The 25963-nt window shown below is 46.5% G+C and overlaps 1 protein-coding gene and 1 long non-coding RNA gene across 4 annotated transcripts; both read left to right on the top strand.

Moving 5' to 3' along the window:
- The first annotated feature begins 4626 nt into the window (after positions 1-4626).
- PURA (purine rich element binding protein A) lies at positions 4627-5578 on the top strand. Its single transcript, XM_029998583.1, is given in 3 exon segments — positions 4627-4690; positions 4693-5219; positions 5222-5578. Coding segments are annotated over 3 exon segments (948 nt in total).
- A 45-nt stretch (positions 5579-5623) lies between these two features.
- LOC115334058 lies at positions 5624-25963 on the top strand. Of its 3 annotated transcripts, XR_005931112.1 has the most exons (4): positions 5624-5788; positions 22652-22717; positions 22805-22861; positions 23907-25963. It is a non-coding gene; the product is annotated as an uncharacterized LOC115334058 (long non-coding RNA). The 3 variants fall into 3 exon arrangements; XR_003921025.2 differs by having other exon boundaries at positions 22805-25963; XR_003921024.2 differs by having other exon boundaries at positions 22652-25963.

Genomic DNA, 25963 nt, shown 5'->3' with positions numbered 1-25963 from the left:
AAGCCAGCTTGCTGAGAAAAGGGTAGCGGGGAGACTTGCAGGCCAGTCAAGGGAAAAGAGAAAGCACGCTGCATAATTGGAACAAGCCATCACGAAAACAATCCCAAACTTAATTCACTTGGATGGGACTTCACATGGTGCTTAGAAGAATTAGCACTTTATCTTTGCAGACACAAGAAGCAAGAACTTGTTCTGCCATTGTGCAGTCACCAGTTGCCTTTTTTCCCTTTTTTTTTTTTTGAAGAACGAGCAAAAGAGGTCTCTTCACAGTTTGCCATGGGAACTGCAGTTGTGGACAAGGAATGGCTGGTATGTCCTCGGGATGTCACTCTCTAGCAGGTGGCCAGAAAGACACAAACCCTCTACCCAGGGCCAGCCTGGATCCAGCTGTGCCCCACTCCTGAACATCTGGAAGCCAGGCTCCCTATCAGGGTGACCCCTCAGGCAGTGACCCTCCAGTACCCCCATGGGGGAAACCTTGCCTGGCCCCTCACCCAAAAGAGATCATCAAAGGAACCGGAGTGACTTTTTTTGAGAGAAGCGGTTACAACTGGAGGGCTGCAGTTAACCGTGGCCAAGCTTTTCCATTGTTATTTTACAGCTGCTTGATGTTCTGAAAGATATTTAGAAAAATGACTTTAACTGTCCTGTGCCAAACTGGGCGAGGGTGAAAAAAAAAAGAAATTTGGCAGACATGTTATTCATTCAGCATGTAGTTTGGATGACGTCCAGTGACTAACACAGGAGTTTTAACTGATCTGGGAGACTAAAAACCATTCACAAATAATTTGATTTAGGGTCACTGTGATTCCTTTTTATAAATAATTTTCATTGAGAAGTATTTTTTTAATTAGGATCGACAGACCTAATAGCAACTCTATTGTGTGCACAGTTCATCATTCCCGTCTTCATAAATGACTTCCATATGTGGTGTGCTAGTTTCTTGTTCACTGCACACGATGGGGCTTGTTCACGGGGCAACCAACGCCTCGCAGACAGTGCACAAGCCATGCTGAACTCCTCTCTCCAAAGGCACGCTCTGAAGAGGACCCAGATGCAAAGCAAAGGAAGCTTTCACCATCCTGTAATATGGTCCGGTTCAGGGGCTGGTCTAAGCCTTTGCACAACTTCAGACATCCCCATGCGGCTGTAACTGCCTTCTAAATGCTCTGGCTCTGAGAGATGGTAATGGCAACTTTGCTTTGATTGCTTTATTGCTCCAAGCCCCATCACAGCTCAGGAAATACTCTGAACCAGAATATGCTCCTTTTTCCACGGTGGGAGCACTGAACAAGGACTGGACCAGGGCAAAGGTCTGACACATCCTGGCAAAAAGCTGTGTCCAGTGGCAAGTCTAAACTCAGTCACCTCCTAATCCAGCAGATCACCCAACTAAGCCTGAATAGATCTGGGAAGACTGCAGGAGACTCCGGACAGTGGATGGGAGAAGGATGGCTCGGCAACTCGAATGCATCTTCCTTGGCAACATCCTCCGTGTGTGACAGCCTTTTCTTTGACTTGCACAATAACAATTGCATCCCAGCCACTTTCGTTACTAATCTTATCTGTTGTTTGAATGGCTTTTAGGTTCCCTCCTGTGATTATAAATGTTCGTACAAGTTCTTGGAGTCAGCAGAGTTGTTGTTTTGTAGCTGAATAACGGGCTTGGGCTCCAAAATTTGAGATGCTCACTGTAATGATCAGATATGTTCTTAAAAGCCCTCCGAACTGGATTTTGAAACAAAAGGCCCATTGATCTTAAGCCTGAAATCCCAGCCACAACTCTGAAAACCTTCTCCCCTGTCTTTCAGAGGAACTGAAACTGGTGCGATAAAGGAGAACTACAACAGTCAAAGAAAGGAGGATTTATCTTACAAGAGGAAACTACCAAAAGTTGGTCTTATTTAGACTACCAGAACAGGGGCTGAAGGGGATATAATTGCTACTGAGAGACATGTGGCAGGGGAGAAAACATGAGAAAACCTTGCGAAAGCTCCAAGCCAAAAGCTGTGGAGCTGTAAAGAAGCCATTGATATATTCAGGCTGGGGATGAACTGATTTCTGATTTTCAGAGCAAAGACGTCTGGGATGGGTTTCAGCAGAACCCACAGAAGCAGCCCAGCGTGAAGCCTAATAAACATATGGGACATACTGATACGACTGCAACAGCAAGGGAAGGCAGCGTGTGACCCAGGAGGTCCCTGCAAGATCCCTACCCAGTCTTTGGCCATCAGTACCTGGACAAGGTATGAAGAGATTCCCCTGGCTCCTGCATTTGTCCATTGCCTTTGTCTGTCCTGTTTTGCACCTTGCCTCATTCAAGCAGTCATCCCAGGCTTGTCTTGGCCACGTTTTCTTGTTTTAGTGCTGGGCAGACCTAGCATGGCAGCACAGCCACGGCCAGACGCCCAGGAGGGGCTGCTATGGTAGAGTTCCTATTGAAAAAGGTTGCCCATTGGGAAGAAAAAACACATTTTTTGCTTTGTTCTGGTTACTTAAATAAGCAAATGCTTGTATTCAAGCCAAATTCAGACTCAAAATCAGAATATTCGGTAGTCGCTGTAAATAGCAACACAGAATGACGCTGAGCAAGCAGGGTCCCACCGACACCATCCCACCAAAGGAGAAACATTGGCAGGTCTGCTCCTGGGATCACCAGCATCCACCTGGAGTGCATCCACTCTGGAAGCAATAATGCTGGCCTGCATTGGGGAGGAAGAATAACCTCTGCTACTGGCTGCACGTGAGCAGCATCGTCACCACCAGCAATTCTCACGCCACCGCAGTCAGCGACAGACCGGCCACGTGCTTCTTGGGTTCCAGGTTTTCACCAAATGCATTTCCTCAGCAGTTATGTATTTCCCAGCTCAACCGCATGAATAAAGCAGTGGTTTAGACTCCATAAGGATACCTGCTGGTGTTAGCAAGAGGTGTCATGGTTAGGCCTCAGTTAGGGTTGTTTAATGTCATTTGCCTTCAGGATAAAAATTGCAAATCGAGAGACGGGGACTGCCAGAGCATCAGCCCTCAGCCTGCCACAGGGGTGCAGCACGGCGATGCTGGCCTGGCCACGCACGCTCTTGCATTCGGGCCGGCTGAAAATGAAACGTAGCATCCGTGTAGCACCGCGCGTCCCAGGCATTCAGGGCATTTCTGCAAGCCAACAGCCAGCTGCTGACAGCTTGCAAGCTGCAGCTCACCGCAGCTCCGAAACATCGCTTCTGTATTAGAAGGAAACCGTTTTCCTCTCCATTTTTTCTTTTTTTTTTTTAATTAGCCATGGAGTCACTAATAACCAAGGCTTTAATCGTAACAATGGGGCAGACTGGGGGTTCCTCCCATGATATCTAAGCAACTTCTAAGACACGCAGATGTCTTAGCAATTTACTCTCCTTCTCCTCGATGAACGCATACGTTATTTCCTCCATCGCGGAGCACATCCTGCGGGTCACCGCGAAATCTGCCTCGTAGCACGACTGCCTTGTGTAACGCTGGCAGGTTTTTGGGGATGCTCAAGGTAGAGTGATGCCCTCCGCGCAAGTCAGCACTCGCCGTGCTGGAAGCGGCAGGCGGAGAATCAGGCAGGGAAGGGACTTTTAGCCAAGCCCAGCTTGCCAGTTTGCTTCCCGGCCTGCAGCACCGGCAGAAAGCATCCTCACTTGGGCTGGCGCTGGCTTGGGATTCGAGATTCGGGATTCAGGATTCGGGCTTCAGTAACAAGGACTGGAAGCGAAGGGATCTCCTCCAAAACCCACCAGCAGAAAGCAGCGGCAGTTGACTAAAAAGCAAAGCTGGGAGGGGACGCTCGGGGGGCAGCCTGCCCCGTCCCCTGCCCGCAGCTCTGCCCGCCAGCAGCTGCCCCTTCCACGCCGGCCCCCATCCCCGCTCCGCTCCCGGGAGCTCCGGCGCTGCCGGCACGCCGCCGCGCCACAGACGTATCAATTAATTCCCTTCGCAGCCCCGAATACATCCGTATCCCCCCTCTCCGCTCTCCCACCCGGGGAGCCCCTCCGCACAGCGAGCGCCGCACCGGGATGGGATGGGGAGGGACGCTGGCGGACCCCGTTCCTCCCCGGTCGCCCCTACGGTTTCGTCCCGGAGCATCCCTCCCGAGGAGCCCGACGGCGCGTCCCGCTGCCGCCGGCGGGCTCCCCCGCTGATGCACGGCGGGGGGGGGGGGGTGTCACGGCGCGGGGGGGGGGGAATGTCACGGCGCGGGGGTGTCACGGCGGGGGGGGCGGCCGCCCCCGCCCGGCGGCGGCGGCGGCGGCGGCCGGCGGTGCGCGGCGCGGCGCGGCCGCCCGGCGGCGCGGCGCTGCTGCCCGGCTCGGCGGGGCGGCCGGCGTCGGGGGCCGCTCTCTGCCGCCTTCCCGCGCCCTTCCTCGCTCCCGCAGATCTCGCGAGAGCGGCCGGCTGGTGGCCGCGGGGGCTGTTGCAGCAGCGGCGGCGGCGGCGGCGGGGGGAGCGCGGCGGGCGGCGGCGGGCGGCGGCCGGGGGCGGCCGAGGAGGAGGAGGCGGCGGCGGCGGAGGGCGCGGGCGGCGGCGCGGGGGGGGCGCCGGGCGAGAAGCGGCGGCGGCGGCCGAGGCCGAGCGGCGGCGGCGGCGGCGGCGGCGGGGGGCGGCATCATGGCGGACAGAGACAGCGGCAGCGAGCAGGGCGGCGGCGGCGGGGGCGCGGCGGGCGCCGGGGGCCGGGCTCGGGCGGCGGCGGCGGCGGCGGCGGCGGCCCGGGCGGCGGCCTGCAGCACGAGACGCAGGAGCTGGCCTCCAAGCGGGTGGACATCCAGAACAAGCGCTTCTACCTGGACGTCAAGCAGAACGCCAAGGGCCGCTTCCTCAAGATCGCCGAGGTGGGGGCGGGCGGCAACAAGAGCCGCCTGACCCTCTCCATGTCGGTGGCCGTCGAGTTCCGCGACTACCTGGGCGACTTCATCGAGCACTACGCCCAGCTGGGGCCCAGCCAGCCCCCCGAGCTGGCGCAGGCGGCCGACGAGCCCCGGCGGGCGCTCAAGAGCGAGTTCCTGGTGCGGGAGAACCGCAAGTACTACATGGATCTGAAGGAGAACCAGCGCGGGCGCTTCCTCCGCGTCCGCCAGACCGTCAACCGCGGCCCGGGGCTGGGCTCCACGCAGGGCCAGACCATCGCCCTGCCGGCCCAGGGCCTGATCGAGTTCCGCGACGCCCTGGCCAAGCTCATCGACGACTACGGGGTGGAGGAGGAGAGCCGGCCGAGCTGCCCGAGGGCACCTCCTTGACTGTGGACAACAAGCGCTTCTTCTTCGACGTGGGCTCCAACAAGTACGGCGTCTTCATGCGGGTGAGCGAGGTGAAGCCCACCTACCGCAACTCCATCACCGTCCCCTACAAGGTCTGGGCCAAGTTCGGCCACACCTTCTGCAAGTACTCGGACGAGATGAAGAAGATCCAGGAGAAGCAGCGGGACAAGCGCGCCGCCGCCGCCGCCGCCGCCCCCCCCGCGGGCGCCGGGGCCGAGCCGCCCCCCGAGGCCGAGGCCGCCGCCGCGCCGCCGCGCCGCCGGGCCGAGGCGCTGCTGAGGCAGAGGAGCGAGGAGGACTGAGGACAACCGGGACGCGGACTGGCCCCGCCGCCGGCGGGAGGGCGGGGGCGGGCGGCGGGGCGGGGGGGCGGCGGCGAGAAGCCCTCCCCTCTGCCCGGCGCCCCCCCCCGGCTGCGCCGCCCGCCCGGCGCCCCCCGCCGCCCGGCAGCAGCGCCTCCGACCCGCCACCCATCGCTGGATGTTCCTCCACTTTACCCACCGTATCAAACAGTAAGCAGCTGCTAAAACAAAACAAAACAAAAAAAAAAAACAAAACAAAACACACAGAAAAAAAAAAAGTCAAAAAAAAGTAATAACATTATATATGAACTGTGTTTCCTACTTGATTAAAAATATAAAGAACTGAGTGTTTATTTCCCTAATTAACCGAGAACTTTTGTACACGTTTAAGCTATTATTATTAAAAGTGTTTGCAAAAATGGTCAAGATTATAATATTGCTGAATTATATAAAAAAAAAAAGTCCTTTTCATGTTGAGCTAACATTTGACTTTAGCACAAAAAAAAAAAAGAGATATTTTAGAACACGTAAAATAATATTTTTAGTTTTTTCTTCTCATTTTGTTACCAAATTTCGAACCTTACATGGAGGTTACTATAGTATATTTGACACCCTATATACCTGTGATTAGAGATGTGTATATATATATGAGGGCTAGGCATGCTGTGTGTCTGAGCTTTGTCTAAATGTTATGCAGAAGTTTGTAGAGTTAAAAGGTACGTAGGTTTAATTCATGCAAGGTAAACAATAAGTGCTCTCTTTTATACAATATGCATTGCATCTGGACCTTAAACATATAAAAATGGTCAGTGAAACTTCTGTGAACATGAAGAAAAATTATTAAAAAAGGCATTTAAATGAAATTTGCTAACTTGTGATTTTTACGTTTGAACCAAAGTTATTCAAATAGTAAAAAAAAAAAAAAAAAGAAAAGAGGAAAAGGAAAAAAAAAAGAGAGAGAGAGAAAAAAAGAAAAGTAAAGAATTTCCTCCCATAATATTTTTTTCTGCACCTGTTTGGTTTACAACTGAGTAGGCGTATTGTCATTATTGTGTATATGAGATGTACTTGTATTGTTCATAATATATTTTTTTTATTCTGTGTACCTAAAGTACTTAACCTGACGTGCAGCGGTTTCCAGTCAACCTGTTTTTGGACAGCAGGTAGCGAGTCTTTCCGTGTCGCCACTGGCACTAGCACTGTCTCCTAAACTCGTGAGAGGTCCGAACCTATGCTTTGATCCTTGCCAGTGCCGTTAACTTCTGTAGGCCTGTTAGAAATCAGTGCGACGTAATTGCAGAGTAATCCTACTGAGCCATGGGGTTCGGAGTTTCGTTTAAAAGTGAAAGCCAAGCCGGTGTGTGTCTGTAACGGATTTCCATGTAGCTGTGGTGCTAGTTATTACTGGCTACATACCTGGCGAGCCTAGCCATGCCCTTCCCTCCCCGTCCCAGCCTCCTCGCCGGCGCGCGTGCTCGCGGGCTCTGGTCGAAGCCTAGGGTAGGGAAATGCAGATTTGTCAGAACACTATAATCTGTCCAGGTGTGTTCTCCAAATTGAAATCGTTTGTAATAATAAGAAGAATAATAATAGACTTTTACAGGTTGTTTTTGTTGGTTTGGTTTTTTTTTTCTTTTAAAAAAAGTTGGTGTGCTTTTAATTGACTAACTTCTTGCTGCTGTATAGTAAAATATTAATATATTTTTATCATTAAACTGCTGCATGACTATCATCATTATGAGTGAAGAGAAAACGTTATAAAAAAAAAAAAAGATGCCTTAAACAGTGAAAACAAAACTTTTCTTTTCTTTTCTTTTCTTTTCTTGGCCGGAATTCAGTAGACAGCATTTCAGAGAAACTAGGATCTTGTTCCACTCGGAAGTTTTTTTGGGATGCAATCATTTTTCTTAATGCTTTTGGCAAAGTTAGCCGTCTGGTAGACCTAGCTGCTGTGCGTAGAAGGCACCACCTGCGCGAGCAGGAGCTGCCTGCGCTTCTTTACTGATGGTCGAGGATGGAGTTTCGGAAGGGTGGGGAAAAAAAAAAAAAAAGCTTGTTTTAAAGAATTTTATTTCCCGCTGTCTTTTTATTCCCATTTGAAATGATAATTCCCTTTTTTTTTTCTTTTTTTTTTTTGAGATGTACTGTAAGTGTCAAAACAAGCTGTTTCCATTGTACCATGCATTCTTTCCCTTTGAAGAAGTTTGCTGTTAGTGTTCACAGAAAGTTAAATACGAGATGCCGGTAGTGAGGTGTTTCTGTTTCTTTTAAACAATCACTGGAAATGTTTAAAATTGCTTTAATGTGCACTTTCCTATTTCCCAGTAGTAAAATAAGCTTTCGGAGTGCGTAATGTGACATTTGAAATGGTTCTCAATTGCATGTAAACATTTGTCTGATAACCTGCTTTTGAATCGGAGGGTCTGGATGGGCAGTTCCATCGATTATTGTACTTCAACTGTGATGTGTGCGGGACTGCATTCTCCATGCTGCTAGATGTAGTTAGGAAATTAATTGCTTTGTTTTTGCTACTTGATTGATTGTCTCGGTCCTGCTGTTCACTCCCCTCCCAAAAGTTGTCGCGCTGCCGACGGACGTGGTCCGGCGCTTGTAGTTCCCAGCAATAAGTAGCGGGAGGCGATGAGAGCACGGCAGAGTGTCCCTCCGTACCCTCCCGGCTCCTGGGAGCATTGCTAACGAGGCAGGCTGCTCCCCGTGGTCTTCCTCACCCGTGCCGCCCGGATCCTGCCCGGGATCCGGCTGACTCGAGAAGCGCACGGGCCGCATGGTTCCGGTCAAACCAGTACAGCCTGTAACAGCCCACTGGCAGTTTTGTGAACAGTGTCCGAGAAGTTGTGGTCAGTTTTTGTCTGGTTTTGGGTTTCTTCTCTGCGTTGTTTCGTTGTTTTTTGGGTGGTGTTTTTTCTTCTTTTAACGCACGTTATGCATGTTCTAGGACTTGATGAATGATGGTAATGAAAGACAAAAATGACTGTAAAGGTTCGTGGTATTTCGCTTCTGGTTTTGTTTATGTTTTGATTTTTTTTTGGCTCTTTTTTTTTTTTTTTTTCCCGGAGGTGCTCGGTACTTTACCAAGGCTCTAATATCTCAGTATTTAAAACAAAGTACAGAAAACCCTGTTTAATGTTAGAAGAAGAAAGGTATATTTGACCATATGTGTTGTTTTAAAAAAAGACAGTATGCTCAAATGTGCCAAGCTATCTAATTCCTGAGAAGTATGCCTTATATTTTCCTTGATGATATGCTTTTAAATGTCTTGTAGAATAGGTCCAAGAGCATGATAAAAACTACTTTATAATGACTACGTGCAAGAAAACTTGAAATTCATTGCAATACTGACTTTATTTCATTTTTAAGTTAAAGGGACACTGTCAAGTAATTTACCATTGAAACACAACCACCCTTTAAGTGGTTTTACGCTAACGGAGAAACGTCCTCCAAATTCAGAGTCCTTATTACTATTTTTTTTTGTTTAAAAAAAAAAAAAAAGTAAAATTGCTCTGTGGCTGAGAAGTTAAATAAAAAAAGAAAAAAAAAAAGAACCAGAACGAGCCGCTGTTGATTCCTGCCTCTTTTTTGTGGTCCCGCTTGCGATGTGCTGCGAGAGGCAGCCCTCCCGCTGCCCGGGCGCAGGAGGGGACCGGCCGGACCCGACCTGGCGTTGGCTCCGAGGCCCGTGGTGCCCGGGGGGGTCGGGGCTTCGCCGGGCAGGAGCCGCGGGGCAGCCGTGCCAGTGGGCACAACCTCAGCTGTGGGGTGCGGACAGGACGCTGAGCTTCCAGCGAGGCGTACCCATATGCGGTGGAGAGCTTTTTTGGAAAATTCAATTTAAAAAAAAGAAAAAGGAAAAAAAAAAAAAAAAAACCACGAAACCAAAAAAACTACTCGACAGTGTCACTTTCTTGCGTATCCCTTGCAGGGGTTGAAATGTGCTCGGTGTAGCGCTCGCTGAGAAGCGGTTCGCAACCTGTAGCTCGACTGTTGTAAAGCGCAGGGGGGCTGCCCGGTGCGGGCAGCGGGTGCGAGGCAGAGACGGTCTATGGAGCGAGGCAGAAAGCTGCCGGTGATTTTAACCCCTGCTCAGAGCCGACCGATAACTTCTTTTTTTGGGGGGAGCAATTACTTTGTTGCCTTTAAAAATAGCACTGTAACCACCTTTTTTTACGATTAGCTGTAGTATAACCTTTGTCCCTTCAAACTATGCAAGCTATGAAATGTAAATTAGGGATCAGTTAAAGATAGTTGATTATATTCAATCAGATGGCATTCATGCACTAACTGGAGTATATACAGATAAAGCTATTAGAGTGACTTGTATGCTAACAGCAAGATATAACATACCTACCTATTCTAAAAAAATGACTATTAATATTGTATAACAGGACTGTGGGGGTTGGGAGGGGATGTTATCTCTTACCTTCTTAAAAGGGGATTTAAGATTTTTATAACTGTTTTTTCCATCAAACTTTAATATTTTTGTCAAATTTTTAGGTATTTAATTTGTAAAATAGATTTTACTTTGTACTGGCGTACAGAAAATAGGGGTTGATTTAAACTTTTTTGAAGCCAAGTGATCAAGTACATTTGTAATAAAAAGTCAATGGATCTATATCAGTCGTACTCACTGTTTTCATTTCTTGTACGTTCTAATGCAGTGGCGCTGTATGTCTCCCAAGGAAAAAAGAATTGGGGAGGTGGGTGGAAGGAGAAGTCAAAAATGTCAGCATTGATGCCGCAAATTGATGCGTACGCAAGTGGCCCGTGGTCAGTGGAGATTTGGTAGATATGCATTTTTACTAAAAACACGGTGCACTTTTTCAAGAAGGGTTTATGAAAACCTGATGTTTTTGGCATGTCTTCACTTCATGCTTCCACCTTGGTGCCCGTAAACTCTAAAGCCACCCTTTGGGAATCGCGCTTCCCTGGCACTTAAGAAAAACAAACCCAAACAAAGCAAAACTCTGATACCTTCTAAGGTGGTGAACTACGGCACTTTATGTTTTTGCACCCACACACTTTGTCTCCCTTCCCCAAAGGTCTGCCACTTTCTTCTTTTCTCTAAGTTCAACAGGTTAAGGTTTTTTTTTTTAATTTTGTTTAAGTAAAATTACTGAGTGTTTTGGATTGAAGACTTCAGCAGATCCACCAAGTTTGGATCCAACACCTTGCAGAGTACTGACATAATTATTTTTTGTTTGCTTTAAACCCAGACCTTCCATTTCCCGTTCCAGGGCATATACCAAATCTGATTGACTTGTCTGTGGCAGAAGTTGTGGGAGCTAGAAGTGGAGAATCCTGACATTAATGTACAAGAATGCTAAAACAGGTTTACATTTCGGGGGCTCTCATGAAACACGAAAACTCAAAGTATAACTAGAACCAACCAATTTCCTGGGTTTTGCTAGTCCAAAGGGTAGAAAACGAGTCTCTCTTAGGTGAGTTGGAAAGAAGGCAGCGAAAGCAAATGCTTCCACGGCTGTGCAATTTGCTCATTCAAAACCTGCTGCTCTTACCGGCTTGGATTGCTTTTTGAGAGGTAGGGCTCTGCCTAAAGTGCTGGAGAGTTTCTCTGTTAAAATGACACTGTCAAGAAGATTTTATTTTTTGATCACAAATTTAAAATCCACATTTGCACCTTTTTTTTCTTTTTTTTTTTCCTTTCTTTTTTTTTTTCTTCTTTGATTTTTGTCAGGCTTGCCCAAACTTTCCTTTTATTTTCTTACTGTCCTCCTCTGCTGGCTGCCTGCTCCTTGTTAACTCAGCCTGTGTAATTGAAGGGTCACTGTTCATGTTGGTGTTGGGACTATGTGGGAGAAGAGTCCACCGTAGTTTTAAGTTCTCGTGCTGGGCTTTGTACTTTTTGCACATGCACTTCTCTCCCTAAAAGTTTTACTCTTCTTGGCTTTCTTCTATAATGTGTGCAGATAGGTGAAAGGATCTGAATTTTTGGTAGCAGAACAGAGATGCGGGCTGCATGCAAAGTGTTGTCAAAATGTTTTGACAAAACCGACAAGGTAAACAAGCGAGTTCCATTTTTATTCTTGATTCCTTCTGCTGTTGCCATCTCCTGCGCCACTTGCAACAATGAAAGATAATTTCAGCCCAGAGCTTTTTTTCAAGCCTGTGGTTCCTTTTACTCCGCTCACTTGCACATGATTTAGCTCGCTGGCACCGCAAAATGTTGTGCGTGGGTTGCGAGCATGGCAAGGAGGTACTTATATATAGTTTAAAGCTAGTTAAGGTTAATCTAAATGGACTTTCAAAATGATAACCTTTTCTAAAAGCCTGTTTTAACCAGAGCCTCATCTTTGGCCTGAAGTTCATGGCATTTATTTTTTTTTCTCTTAAGTGGGATCTCTCGTGTTGAAATTACTGAGGGTGATGGTCTGATGGCACAGGAAGGATGCTCCTTTCTTGTGGCAGCAGAAGTTCCTCTGCCAGAGCCGGGCTGCCTGCTCTGCTCCCATCAGCGATGCTGCCTCCCATTCGTGCTAGACGGTCTTGGGTCTGCTCTGGGAGTTTCTCTAAGCCTGCCTGTCCTTCTTTTTTACCTTCTACCTTTTCAAAGCATTTCGGTTCCCGATGGGACTGTGTTTTAGCAGCACTACAGTCTGGGGGAAAGTCAGCCTACATAGGGGTCTGCAATGCCTCCTACTTCTTGCAGAATACAAGTAGGCTACGAGGCTTTACTGGGCCGTGCATTGCTTGTCGTTAATGCAGGTCTGACCAGCTGTAGATAGCAGAGAGAAGTAAATGCCAAATCATCCATTTTTAGGGGTTCACAGAGTTACTTCTGCAATGTTATACTGGATATTTTATTGCAATTTGGATGGCGTAAAAGTTGCTGCTGGAGAAGTACATTGGAAGGGAAAGGACGAGCAGGTTTGCATTCGGACCTGCACTCCTGCAGGGAGGTATGGTGCCGTTGTCGCTAATGAAGATGTTTCCTGAGCCAGTGGACTCGGGCAGGTACCAGGCCGGGTGAAAAGAGTTTGTCCTGGGGGAGAAGCTCCCCGCAGTCATGGCGGAGGAGATGTTGTCCATCTGGAGGGTGGGAAAAGCCTTTCAGAGCAAGGCGGGAGGGGTGGGCTGGCAGAGGTGGACGGCCGAGTTGCGGCTTGGCCACCATTCGAGTGCTTCAGCATCTGAACTGGTGTTCAGGAGGGAGGGTAGGTGATGCCATTTGTGGAGAAGCACCCAAGAGCCAGATGACAGCATCTCTGGCAGACCCTTTGCTGCAGACAACTGAGGGGTGTCGGGCAGCTGATCCCAGGGGAACACAGGGTGGCGGGGGCGTGGGACTGAACTCCCCAGCTGGGCTAGCTCTGCTGGTCCCATCTCTGCAATTTGGTGTCTGTACGTGGCTGAAGTCAGACGTGCAGTCATGGGTTTTGGGAGAGTCGGAGCATGTCACGCCTGCCTCTGTACAAGTAGTAAACAGTTGTGTAGCCTGTTTGAGGCAAAATGTCACAGAAGAGGGAGAGTTGAATTCATACAGCAAGGAATGAGGCATGTTTTCATGGAAAAATGTCAGCTGGAGATTAAGTGAGAAAAGATAAAGATAGAGGACTTCTGGCCCCGCTGTCTGTCTTTTGAGTGTTGACTGATTAAAACAAGACAGAGCGAATGGCTGAATATCCCCGAACAATGCTTCACTGTCCCTCTGGGGATCGATACCGCTGGTGCTCCTTTGCCTGGAGAGGGGATCTGGTCCTGAGCCTTTTGCTGTGGAAGGCAGCATGTCCAGCCAAGATGGAGCCCTGCTCAGGCTGGCTGTAGGTTTTGCCTACGTGTGGGTATTGTCTCATTTGGGGTGACCAGGACCCCGCACCAGACATCCCCGGGGCCGTGGTGGTGTCTGCAGTAGCTTTGCAGCTCGGGTCAAGTGTGCACTTCTGCAGCGAGATGCTCTGCTGTCCCTGCATAACGTACCTTGGTTTTATTGTGGAGCAGTCTCAGAGTGCATGACCTGATTCATTTTGGGTTTAACTAAGCCAAAAGATGAGTTCTACCAACTGGTTGGCATTAGGTCTGTCAGACCAAGCTAGAGCTCATGGGGGAGTAAAATCCCTGAAACACAGATAAAGTGACCATTGGGTCCTGAGCAGTGACTCCTTTGCTGGCGAACTTGGCTCTGTCTGTACTGATTGCTCATGTAGACGTAGCCCTAGATAAAACAGGAGACTGCCTGTGTAGATGGTTGGCCATTTTTGCACCTCGTTGTCTTGAGGCTCAGGTTCACAACATGCGGCATACTTCTGCTCCTCTCTGGATCAGCCATCAGCTGGGAGAGCGCTTGCTTTGAACGGGCATCTTCTGGATCTCCCCAGCACATAACTCGGTCTTAATTCAGGTAATTCTTTGGCTTTGCTGGTCATCAGTTGGTTTGCTGTCCATCCTGACGTTAGCTTTGCAAAAATACACACCTTAGCCTTTTCTTAGGCTTAGGCCACATAGGAGGCTGAAGTGAAAAGAGGACTAGCTGCAACGCTGGCAGAGGGAGTTATGCTGAGCCTTCCTGGCTGTAGCGCAGAAGGGTTTTTTTCTTGAAACACTATCTTGAAATATGCAGGAAGCAAAGAAAAGCTTCATTCTTTCTGTCGCAGATCGGAGAGGTGAGAGGTGTGGAGTTACATCTGCAGCACAGAAGGATGTGCCCTCTTGGCTAGTGAGACTTTGGAGGGAGGCGGCTGTTGTGGGAGCTGATCCACTGCATGCTGCCAGGAAGCCAAAGTGCATGCCTTGGAGAGAGTCAGACAGCTTTTCAGGGAAAAACCTCTACACATTGAAATGTCATCCTGGTCAGCATGTTGATTTCTATGGAGAGCTGCTCATAAAGGTGGTTTGCAAACAGCATCTGAATCCCCATGACCATGTTGACCCCAGCAGGTCTGGATTTTGTGCTGGACACGGTGCAGAGACCATGCAGCAGCCCCCATGGATGACTGTCTTGGTGCAAGAGATCGTGTCTCGCTGATGCACATCAGTGGTTTTGACTGTGAGGTGGCACTGTCATGCTTGCGGGAAGGTCTGGGAGCTGAGCCTGGGATCTCAGAGACATCTCATCATCCCACTGGACCGATGTGCAGTTGCTGTAAGGTGGGCCAGCCCAGGCACAGGGGACTTTGGGGCTGGCATGTGAGGACACGCGAGCTGCAGGGTCTCTGCTGCTCCAGCATGTTTTCAGCTCCTCTGTGTCATCAGCTGTGCTGTTGTGGCCAGTGCTGAGATGAAGCTGCAGGCTTCATACGGCGGCTGGAGGAGGCTAAGTCTCTACAAGATACATGCCTGGGTAATTTATATTGCTGGGAGTTGAGGGTGGAGAAAATGAGCAGTGGCGTTTTTTTCCGTTGCTGGTGAAGGTCTTGATGTGCGACTTGAGCTCAAAGCACCAGGTGCTCATCATATCTGCACTGCCCTCCAGCTGGTATGTTAGCCCTGGTCGAAGAGTGGGGTGGGTTTTGTTCTTCTAACTCAGGGTAGAAAGGTGTGCTGTCACGTGCCAGCGTGCAGGACAGTGTTTGTTCATCTTGGGCAGGACCTGTCTGGATAGGACATCTCAGAGCAGTGCTGTCATTTGAAGGTTAGCCACATTGGTTTGAAGGTTAGCCACGTCGGTTTGAGTGCCTTTCTCTCCCCCTGGTTGGGCTTGCTGTAGTGTCTCACTAGCGAACAAGTTTTATTTCTCTGTGTTCTGTCCTGGTTGCACAATAGTTTGTGAGTCCAATGCAAGCTGCTGGCTTTATTGCCTGTAGTCTCCTGAGGTTTGGAACTTGCTTTTCCTGGGCTTGCCTTTTGCTCGGGCATTTAGTATGGGCAGAGGAGCTCAAACCAGCAGCTCCTTGGGAGCATGCATCAGCACGTCGGTGTCAGCTGGTCCAGACTCCTCAAGACTCACCTGGGGGTCAAGAGGTGGGTGCTGGGTCTTCAAGAGCCAGCTCTTCTGTGTCAGTCCAGCAGAAGCAGGTCCAGCTGTCTCATTTCTAGGCGAACTGCGAAGGCTTGCTGATCTGTCAATACTTCAAGAAATTCCGGGGCTAGGAAGCATGGATAAAGGATTTTGTGAAATCTGGTATTTAAACCTCCCACTCAAGTGATGCTGAGGAGAGCTGGCAATGTAGCATTGGCTTATCAGGAACTGTGTGGGCAGGTCAACTTAAGAAAAATGTTGTTTGAGCAGCACCAGAAGTGAAGAAAAGAAGCCAGTGTCTTGTCAGGTACGGAGTTATAAATGGGGTCAAAATGTCTTTTTATTAAAGAGATTATTTTATTTAAATAATAAATGATGGTAGGATCACCGTTGCCAGGGGCTGCTGAAGGACAACCAGGCAGGTCTCTGAGCAAAATAGGGACTAGAGGCTTTGAATTATTTTCTGGCATTAATAATTCTGAACTAAGCACTGCAAATTCATGTAATTGTCATCTCTGCTTTCATGCATGCAAACAGTTTGGTTTGTGGATAGGTCTTTTGACAGTGCTGTGTTCAGAGGCTCATTTGATCTTTTAAAAAAAAAAAAGTTGGCTTCTGAGCTGCAACTGTCAATAAAAGTCCTGGTAAATGAGTCCTTGCAGGCTTCTGCAAGGCCATATGTAACTTATCTTGTCCAATGAAAGTCTCTAATTGGTGGTTTAAAGTAATTAAAAGAAGAATCCATTAACAGTCAGTCTATTTTTAGTTTAAAGATGGACTTATATGGTCATAAAGTAAAAATCCTAGCTTAATTATGGGAATTGAAGAACCTTGGCTTAATTGCACTAGGAACTGCACACACGAGTGCAGAGAGGACACACTTTACAAGTTATTATCTTCTGATAAAATACTATACAGTGCAACAAGTGGAGGCACTCCAAGCTCCAGAAAACGTCTTGAGGCCAAAGTTGGTGAGCTGGTGGAGAAGAGATGGCATCAAATCATGTGCAGATGGTCATGGTCTATCCTCGCCTCAGCACTGGCTGCCTTGCCTTTTATTTGCGGAAACTTGACTTGCAACTGGACAGGATTAAAGGGGCGATTTATAATTTAATACTAAAGTCTTGGTTGAGGGGTTGTTCTCTGTTCTGGAGATGCCTCCAGAAGCTGGAGAAGTAGCTCTGGGAGGTTTGGATGGCAGAGGATTTGGTCATGGGAAATTACAGGCTCTGTTCCCGATGCTTAGGAGATCCATCTGACGAGTTGCCTGTTGAGTGGAGAAGTAGATCCTGGAAGATACCAGAGTGCTTGGGGCAAGCCTGAGGCTGTTATCCTTGAAGCTGAGATACTTGGGAAGCTAAATTTGGGTGCCTGGGAAGAAGACAGAATTTAGGACATGCCGGTCCCTCTTCCTAAAGTCTTAATGCGAGCCTGAGAAAATGGTAGAAAGGGTATGATAAGTAGGTGAAGTTAGGAGTCATGATTTCGCAGCATGGGCTGGTTTCCACTTCAGCCAAAGTGTCCCTAGACTGATGGCACAGAAAGTGGACAGGGTTTTGGGAGGATGGACTGAACGCGGTGCTGGTAGAAGGCTGAGGCTGTCGGGGCTTGGGCGAAGGCGCTGAATGGGAGTGTTGGGAGCAAAAACCTGTGCCCGTTTCTCTTGGAGGGCAAGGGGCAACTTTTCGGCACGGGGTATGAGGAGGTTGAGAGCAGAGTTGTGTACGTGGGAGGAGCAACCAGCTGTGGGGCTGGTTGGGATTGGGATAAGAAACGGGCATGTGGTCCAAACAAGAAAAATGCCTGTATACCAGTGTGGAAACATGAAACAAAAATAGTTACTATAGACTGCTCAGCAGTGTAAAAAGACCTTGGCATGGCTGGTCTGATTGAAAGCTGCTGGGGGGAGTGATGAAAATCAGTAAGATACTGCATTATCTGCCATCAAGGTATACCGGATAGGTGTGCTAGGTCATAAAGGTGTGAAGGAACACTAGATCTAAAAAGTTGCCATAAAATCTGAGAGGAAATTGGAGTAGTGACGACCACACAGCCAAATTTATGTTGGATATAAATCCCGTATTTTAATGACACAGAGGTATTAGGAAATTTTCTATTCCAGACAAGAAGGTGGTTATGGATTTCATGGGGCTTGGGAGAAAACCAAGCTCACATGTCTTCATAAACCTGTAAGAAGAAGTAAATTCAATTATGTCCATGCTATCTGGCTGGATTGTTTGGGAAGGAGCTGGCTAACATTTAGGTGAACAAACATCTTGATTTACTTAAAGGATTATTTCTTGTAACAGCCTGGTATAGAGTTAGCCTTGATTTAGGACTAAAACGTTAAGAACTGGTTCAAGATATAATTACCGTTGAGTCATTAAATAGCAGTGACCACAGTACAATTACAGGTTCAGCATCCTCAGTGGTGGAAGGTGCTGGACTAAAAATGAGTCTTGTGTTATAAAATACTCTGGGGGAGAAGATCAGAACAATAAAGTCCTTAGACTTGTCAAAGCAGCCCCACGATACCTGGGAAGGTTAGAGATGTCCAAGTTAGGCAGAGGTCTGTCATGAAGGAGCTTCAGAGCTGAAGTGGAAATCAGTTACGAAGTAAAATAGTTATAAAGTTATGAAGTAAAATAGTTATAAAGGAAGGGACTTCTGGAGTCCAGCAAGACTCCATCAAAAGACAGACGTCCAACTCTTGCAAAGTAGACTGAAAGAGCCATGCTGTACGGCAGGTAACCCATGATCTGGAAATGAAGCAGTTTAGGAGGAGCTTTGAAGAGCCGGGGGCCTGAGGGAGCAAGTGCTATCTTGAGTATATCAGAGAGAAGGCTGGGGAGAAAATCTGAGCATGTGGGACTGAAGACACACTGAATTCTCTGCACTACTTCATACTACTTAAGTGACTTCTCTCTGTCATGCTGGAGCACAGGGCATGTTTGAGAGCCTACCTAATGTCACCTAGTCCTTTTGGATGGTAAAGATAAGGAGCCTCCTTCTGAAACTCGAGTATTTGAGGTTGAGATGCTGGAGCAAAGTAGTAAATTCAAGTGGAAGAGCAACAGATGTACCTAGGAGTTTTAAAAGAGCTTGAGACTGAAACGCTAAGTTACTAGCAAAAATAGGGCTGTTAAAAAATAGCTTAGTATTCTCCATGACTAGATAACATCCTAATGTTGGATTATTATTTTTTAATTAAAGTATTAAATGGGTCACTGGGAATTGCAGATCAGCAACCCTGAACTCTGGTTTGAGAAAGAGAAACAGAAGCGCTGTAACTCTTCAGTATGTGATAGATTGAAAGCAACATACTTTCTGCAAAGAAAAAGGGTTGGACCAGGTGGTCTTTGAAGGTCCCTTCCAACCCAAACCATTTTGTGATTCTATGATTGGTCTTGTTTTCTGGGTAATCTACCAGAATCTTTGAACGTGTTGACAAACAGCAGGAGATGGAGTGTCAACTGATTTTTATTTGGGTGTTTTAAAAGGTTTTTATCAAGGCCTTCCAAGAAGGTATTAAAAAATTGCGCTTGTAATGAGAAGTGAAATATCATGGAGTCCATCTTTGGTTGCAGCCGGTGTTGATCACTTGGGCAGCACAAGGTAGACTCTAGTTGGAGATGGTGATGGAAGGCTTCCAGGTCTGCATCCTGAGTAGATCATTGGCCTCTGAGCAAATGAGTTTCCTCTGGAAAACACCGATTCGTTAAAACCAAAGTTGCCAGGTAGAGAAGGGTTGATTTTCATTGAACTTTTCTGGTGAGCCCATTGAGATCCAGGCTGCAAAGTCTGGTTGACCAAAGAGGAGAAACAAGTCCAGAATACTGGGTATCATGGCATCTAGATTTCTCCTGTGATGTGACACCCCCAGTTCAAATTCCTACCCTGAGCTTGACTTGCAGGTCTGCCAGATCCCAGAGCATGCCTCAGCAACTAATGTTGCGGATATGTTCTGGTTTCTTTTGTTTTTACCAAGAAAAACCTAAAAGGTTTTGGTTTTGACAATGGGCAGAAAGGGAGGGAGCAGGGAGAGAGGTCTGGTCAACATTTTCCGGGTCTTGTCTAGCTCTGTTCTTGAGGGAGGGTTGTCCCTGTCTGTGTGCACGCACGTGCAGACCTGTGTTAACCTCTCTTCCCAAGAGACCTAGGAGGACCCATAGCTAACTGATGTGAGCTAGAGCAACCGTTTGCTGCTCTAGCTTAGTTTTAGGCTTCTTAAAAGTCTAGAAGTCATGGCAAATACCCTTGCTTCTCCCACCTTACCTGTCTTCAGTAGGTGGTGGTACCAAAGAGTAAGTGCTTCGATAAGTCATTGGATTTTGCAATAGGAGCAGGTTAACTGCAAGCACCTCAAGGCTTTTGGTTAGAGTTAGTGTTTAAATATAAGAATTGACAGTTGAAAGAGCAGAGTGGTTGGTTTATACTAGAGAAGTGACTTCAGCCTGGCCATGACTGGAAAATTCAGAAGGACATGATAAGGTCTGGTACTGTGAGCAAGCAGGGGGTGGGGATGACCCTGGGAAATTCAAGGCAACAGGCAAGGGAAAAAAAAGCAATTTTTAATGCTCCAACAATATTGCTAGGCTTTAAGTGATTTGCTCATTCAGGAAGAAGAATATCTGATTCTGGGTAGCAAAAGCAAATGAAGTGATGGTGTATAGACTGCCATAGAAAATAACTGCATATTACAGATTTAGGCGCTAAGGTCTGAGAGGCTGCTGTGCGTGAACTCTCCTGTAACACAGTTCATTAACGCCCACGGTGTCCCTGTGCTGTTTTCCCTTGGTAATCTGGTGGTTGTCACTGGCACAACCTTTGTCCCCTCCCCCTAGAAATACTAATTTCATTAGATTGCTCACTTCTAGTTAAATTATACCAGCTGACTTTGAAGTACTTAATATAAAAATGTTGTGGTATGCTTGCATGATAGCTATTTGATGTAAGAAAAAAAATCTCTTGTGCTCTTTCTTTAGGAATTTGGGCTTTGAGTTTCATTGGGGAGTGTTGTATGTACCCAACTGCACGGGATCAGGCCCATCTCTTTTTAAAAATGTATTTCACATCTGAGATTAGAAGCATTCTAGAAGACAAATCAGAAGATAAAGTTGTCCGTTACAGGCTCAGATGATAATAGCAACTTGTGCTAAAAGCTGTCCGTCCACATAGAAAACTGCACGGCTGCTTCTGTTTTAACTGCTGTCAAAGGTCTGGCATTTTGGTAATAGTATTTTTTTCTAAATGTACCGAGTATACTTGCCTTTAAATCCTGTTAGGTACAGATAATTATCGTTGGTATTCTGTAAATTAGCTCTATACTAGCATTCACATTGGACTAGGCTTAATATTGTGAGTGTCAAAGATGACTTGAAAAAGGAAAATTAATTTATACCCTTTTAATGCGGTTCTACCCTGTATAGGGGGTTGTTTGTAGAAGTACCAGGAGTGTTACAACTGTCTTCCCCCTTTTACTTGCTGTGATTCTCTGCAGGAGAACATGCAGATTTAAATCTATTTTTCCATCCTTTAGAGACACTGAGGTATTATCACAGTGAGGTCCATGGAAATACCGAGATAAACCAGGCCATAACACAGAGATAATGCATCTTTTCTGTTTTTTTTTTTTTTATTCTGCTGTCAATCAGGCCTCCGAGCTTTTTTATTTTAAATGTGTAAAAGTTAAATTGTTTCAGTAAAAATCACTTCCCTCATCTGTCCGGTGTGATATCCTCTAATACCATAGGTCTGTTCAGGCTGAATTATATGTGGTCTTCCAGAAAAGGTAGACGGGACTGAAATTACTAATGCCAAAAGTTGCCCATGACAAAGGAGGGAAATCCTTGTTTTCAAGACAAAACCCATCCAGACCCTTTTCAGACTCCCCGCAGCACACTACAAGGGTATAAATACGTCTTTTTCTTTTCCAGGTGATCTTTAAGGCCAGGCAGCAGCGGGCAGGGTCAGTCTGTCCGGGCAGACAGGACGGGGGTCCTGCCCTGCGGATTTGCCCTGCTTTGGCATCACACCCGACGGGTTTTAGGCTGGGCTTTTGTCCTCTGAGCAGAGCTCAGCCCCGGCACAGCCAGCCCCGGGGGTGCCCAGTGCCGTTTGGCATCCGCGCTGTTTTGCGCTCCTTGCATCTTCGCGGGTACAAGACCCCCGGCATCTCCGCGGGTGATGCTGCCCGCACATCGCCCAGCCGCTTGGTGTGCGTTTAGGGAGCTACGTGTGGTTGGCTTTCACCGTGTCCTCAATTTTGATCCCCAGGGCAGAAAAATTAGGACTTTCTCAGTTAAAGAAAAAACAAAAAGTGAAGCAAAATCTCTGGAGAGTGGTGTTTCCCCGCGGTAGTGACGGCTGTTCACCACCCGCTTCTGTTCAGCCATGACCCCTGGTTCAGTTCTGCTGGGTTTTTAGCCATCTTGACCTCATGTTTGCAAATATTATTGGTAATATAATGCTCTATGTACAAATGTCTGTGTGGCTCATGTGTATGTTTCTGTGGTTCAAGTCAGCCACAGACTTCTGGAATTTCATTGTACTTTGGTTAAATGTTGGACCTTTAACTCTTCTACTGTATGGCTTCTTGATTTCTCTTGTCCAATGTGGACCAACTCTATTTTTGGAAATAAATAAGCATGTAAATAAAATGAATGGGTTTATGCCACTTACAAGAAAATGCTTTATTTAAAATATACACTCAGTCTTGTATATTTTATGGTATCTCAGGGAGCGGATGAGGCTCAGGCACCAGCAGCCTTGGTGATCAGATACCATATTATGTACAAATTCATTTCCAAGTAGTTTCGGAAGAAGACTTTCCATTCCCTGAGCCAAACCCCTGTAGGACCAGCCTTGCAGAGGGTGGGGGGCGGGGGTGATCCAGAAAGAAACGCGTAGTTTAAGGGGAGTAAAGGAAAGAAACACGACTTTCCTCTCAACACAAGGCTTCTGGTTTGAGGTGTCCGGCTGCCAAAGATGCCGCTGAGTGTAGGGATGCCGCGGGGCAGTTCTCAGCTCCTGCCCAGGAGCACGTGGAGATCAGGAGCACAATGACTCTTTTTTTTTTTAACTTATCCGTATAAACCAATATTTACCAGTAATCCTGTGTTTCTGTTTTTGTTTTTTGGCAGACTTTTACCAGTAAATATCGGTTTATTCCTGAAACCAGAAGCCCTAAACATACCTTTGTTTATAAGGTCAGTTGTCATTTTGTCTCTCTCGTTCCCCGCTCCCCCCCAGTACAAACCGGCAGGTGATTGAAAGGTACCGAGTTTTCTTTCTAGTTTTCCTGCTCTGCATCTCTGGGAACTGGAGCCCGCAGGACCTAGAGCCTTCTGTTGGTAACGTAGACCCGAGTTTACAAATTATTCTTTTACCGTTTTAAAGCCTGCTTTTAAGGACAGAGGTGTTCCCGGCTGCCCACTACGGGAACTGATAGGAACCCCTGCAAATGCATAAATTGCTTGACCTCTCCAAAGCCAACGGGTAGGTCCCTCACAAGCATCTTCAGACTTGGGGCTGAGAAAATAATTTATCCAAAAATATTCACTAAAAAATGCCATTTCTGTTTTACAGTGAGCAGGACTGGGGGAGGGAAGGGCGGGAAAGGAACTTGAAAATTATTTTCTCCCCCCCCCATTTTTTTCTAATTTGCTGCTAGAAAGCAAGTATGACGTGGGGAGGAGGGAGAGAATTTGAATGTTGCCCTTCCTAAATTTGCTGTAAACTCTTCCTCCAAGGCAAGGAGAAAGGGCAAGTAAAAGGTCTGATCCTTAAAAGGACATTGCTAGGTGTCGGGGACCCCAAAAGCAGCTGGCGCTTTTTAATGACGGGAATTGCTTTAGGTCATTTTTTCAGAGTTTTGGTTTATACCAAGACAAATTGACTTGGGAGTGTTGAAGCCTCCTTTTTTTTTCCGCAAGTGTTTGCGACCCAAACACAACAGCGTTATGCTAATACTCAAGAAACAGAGAAGCTGGTGAGGAATAGAAAATGAGTTGACTGCACAGTCCCAGCCAATTTTTTTCTCCCAAGCAAATAAAATGAAAAAAAAAAAAAAAAAACCCCCAAAAAAAAAAACCAACCCAGCCCCAACACCCAAAAAACGCAACCTCCCAAAAAAGCAAGCCAAAGAGGATCTCAAATGCCTAGCCTGGTTTTATTGTACATGGTTGGCAAGAGCGTTTTTGGCATAGCTGCAACCTAACTATGTCCCTTTAAGGAGCACCAGCAGCTAATTTCCTCCTAATGAACCCAAAAGCTGAGGTTTTTGCAGTTTTTGAGTGCAGATCAAAGCTCCTGCAGCCTTAGTTGGAGTCCAAAATGAGGGGAGCCCTTCCAGCTGTGCACTTTGAGCTGAAAACTACCTTTCCTCCCCTTTTGCAGCCTGGGTGGTTCTGATTGCTGGCAGTTCTGTAATACAACTTTAATCTGAGCAATTGAGGCTGGTCCTACATTATCTTCAGACGTCTTGCGGAGGACTCCTGTTACCAGTTTGGTACTCAAAAGCTACACCCCACCATCAGAAGTCACTTACTTTTTTTTCAAAGGCAGTGATAGATTACCCTCTCTAGCTCTAATGGAAAAATGATAATTGCAATGCAACTTTCTAATAAATTGTTCATATATTCATAATTCCGTTGCAATCCCAAATTGGAGAAGAGATCTGTTAAAGGTATATATTAGTCTAGATTTTTTCTTATTGTAAATACTGTAATTTTATAATACTGTCAATATTTTATTAACTTAGAAATATTTAACAGAGTTTAATCTATGGTAGTTGATTTATTTATAGGTTTATGTTGCAGCCAATATTGCATTACATTCTAATGTAAGATTAACTTTCAGCGTGTAAACATTGATTTAATATACCATTGGAAAGATTAAGAGAGAAAACTCTCACTCTTAATCTGTAATATTTATCCCCCAATTTCCAGTTTGGAATTATTTAACGAAATATTAGGAGGTTTCAAGAGCTCATGAATCTAACAACTGCTGGATTTGAAAACTTGAATTTTGAAATGTACCTGGCTCTTTCACCCTGTGAACAAGTTTGCTTCAATATCTAATCTATATAGTACGGAAGTCTTTATTTTGAGCAAAGGGACACTGTCAGATAATTTTAGATTCTTGTTTGGGGGGGGGGGGAGCAAAACTCACCCCCAGTGCATGTGTCTTAATTCTTTTTTAATCTCAAGGGGAAAAAATCTGTTTCTTGTTCATTTGGGTATTTGGCTGGAAACATTCCCGCAGCAGTTTGCATCCGTGCAGCCAGGGCTCGGGTGGAAATCCAGCCACTACGAGGAGTCTCTCCAGTCCCGGCGAGAGGCGAGATGCCTGGCGGTGCTGCCACGGTCCTGCCATCCCTGGCACCGACTGCAGTCGGAGCTCGGTGAGATGGGTGAAAGTGCACAAGGTCTAAAACTTGCCAATTTTTGAACAAAGTTTTTGCTTTTTTTTTAAAATTACTCTCTCTCTCTTTTAGCCTGATGGTGTCCCTTTAACAGCATAAAGATGTTCACGTTCTCTGAAAAACCTTTAGAAATTATTTTCTTTTTAAGGCAGGGGAGAATTGGTCTGTAATATGTTTGCAACGTAACTTGCATAAAAATACCAAAAATATATCAAGGGTTTTCACGGGAGTTGGTATTTTTTGAGTGTAAAAGTTAATCTTTATTAGAGATGTGCCAATCTATACTGCTTTATTGTAGTGTTGTTACACTTAGGCGTTTCAGTTAACTTACGAATATATACTGTAACAGTATACTTTGTACAGATTTATTTAAAATTTATTTGAAAACTGAAATAAAGTAGGCAGAAAATAAAGATATTTATTTTTCATTTGACTATGTAAGAAGGTATCATTCTTTTGGTTTTAGTGCACTGGTGTACCAAGCCTCAGAACCACTGCTTTCTCCAGCTCATAGGATGCTTTTCCGAGACTGTGGATACGTGTTTGTGTACTGCTGTGTTGATAAGTAAATGCCAACGATGGAGTTCGTTGCTTTTATACATCCCAAAGAGAAGTTCTCCACCGTTCATTTTCTGTTTTCTGACCGAAAAGGCGTGTGTTTGTGAACAGTGTTCACGCAAGTTCTGCCATCCCACTCTCACATCAGCTTATACCAATGCCAGGATGGGAGGATTTGCCTGCGTACCTTCCCCAAAACACCCCGGTCCGCAGTGGCATCGTCAGGGAGCAGTTCAAATGTGTGTCCTTTGGGCTTTGTGTAAAGCAAACGCAGAACAAGAAAAATCAAGATGTTAAATCCATTAGAAAACAAATTCCTTATTGTACAGTAGTATGGAGATCTCTAGTCAACCTGCCATTAATAATAGATTCTTATTTTTTGAATGATCTATTTAAAAGAACAGCAAGCATTGTATTTGCTAGTAAATCTGAAGTGTTTACATGGAATTACTAAATAAATTATTTGATCTAA

This window comes from Aquila chrysaetos, chromosome 22, assembly GCF_900496995.4.
Source record: "Aquila chrysaetos chrysaetos chromosome 22, bAquChr1.4, whole genome shotgun sequence".
Taxonomy (NCBI): domain Eukaryota; kingdom Metazoa; phylum Chordata; class Aves; order Accipitriformes; family Accipitridae; genus Aquila; species Aquila chrysaetos.
Note: the sequence above shows the minus strand (reverse complement) of the source record. Positions and strands in the feature narration are given on the sequence as shown.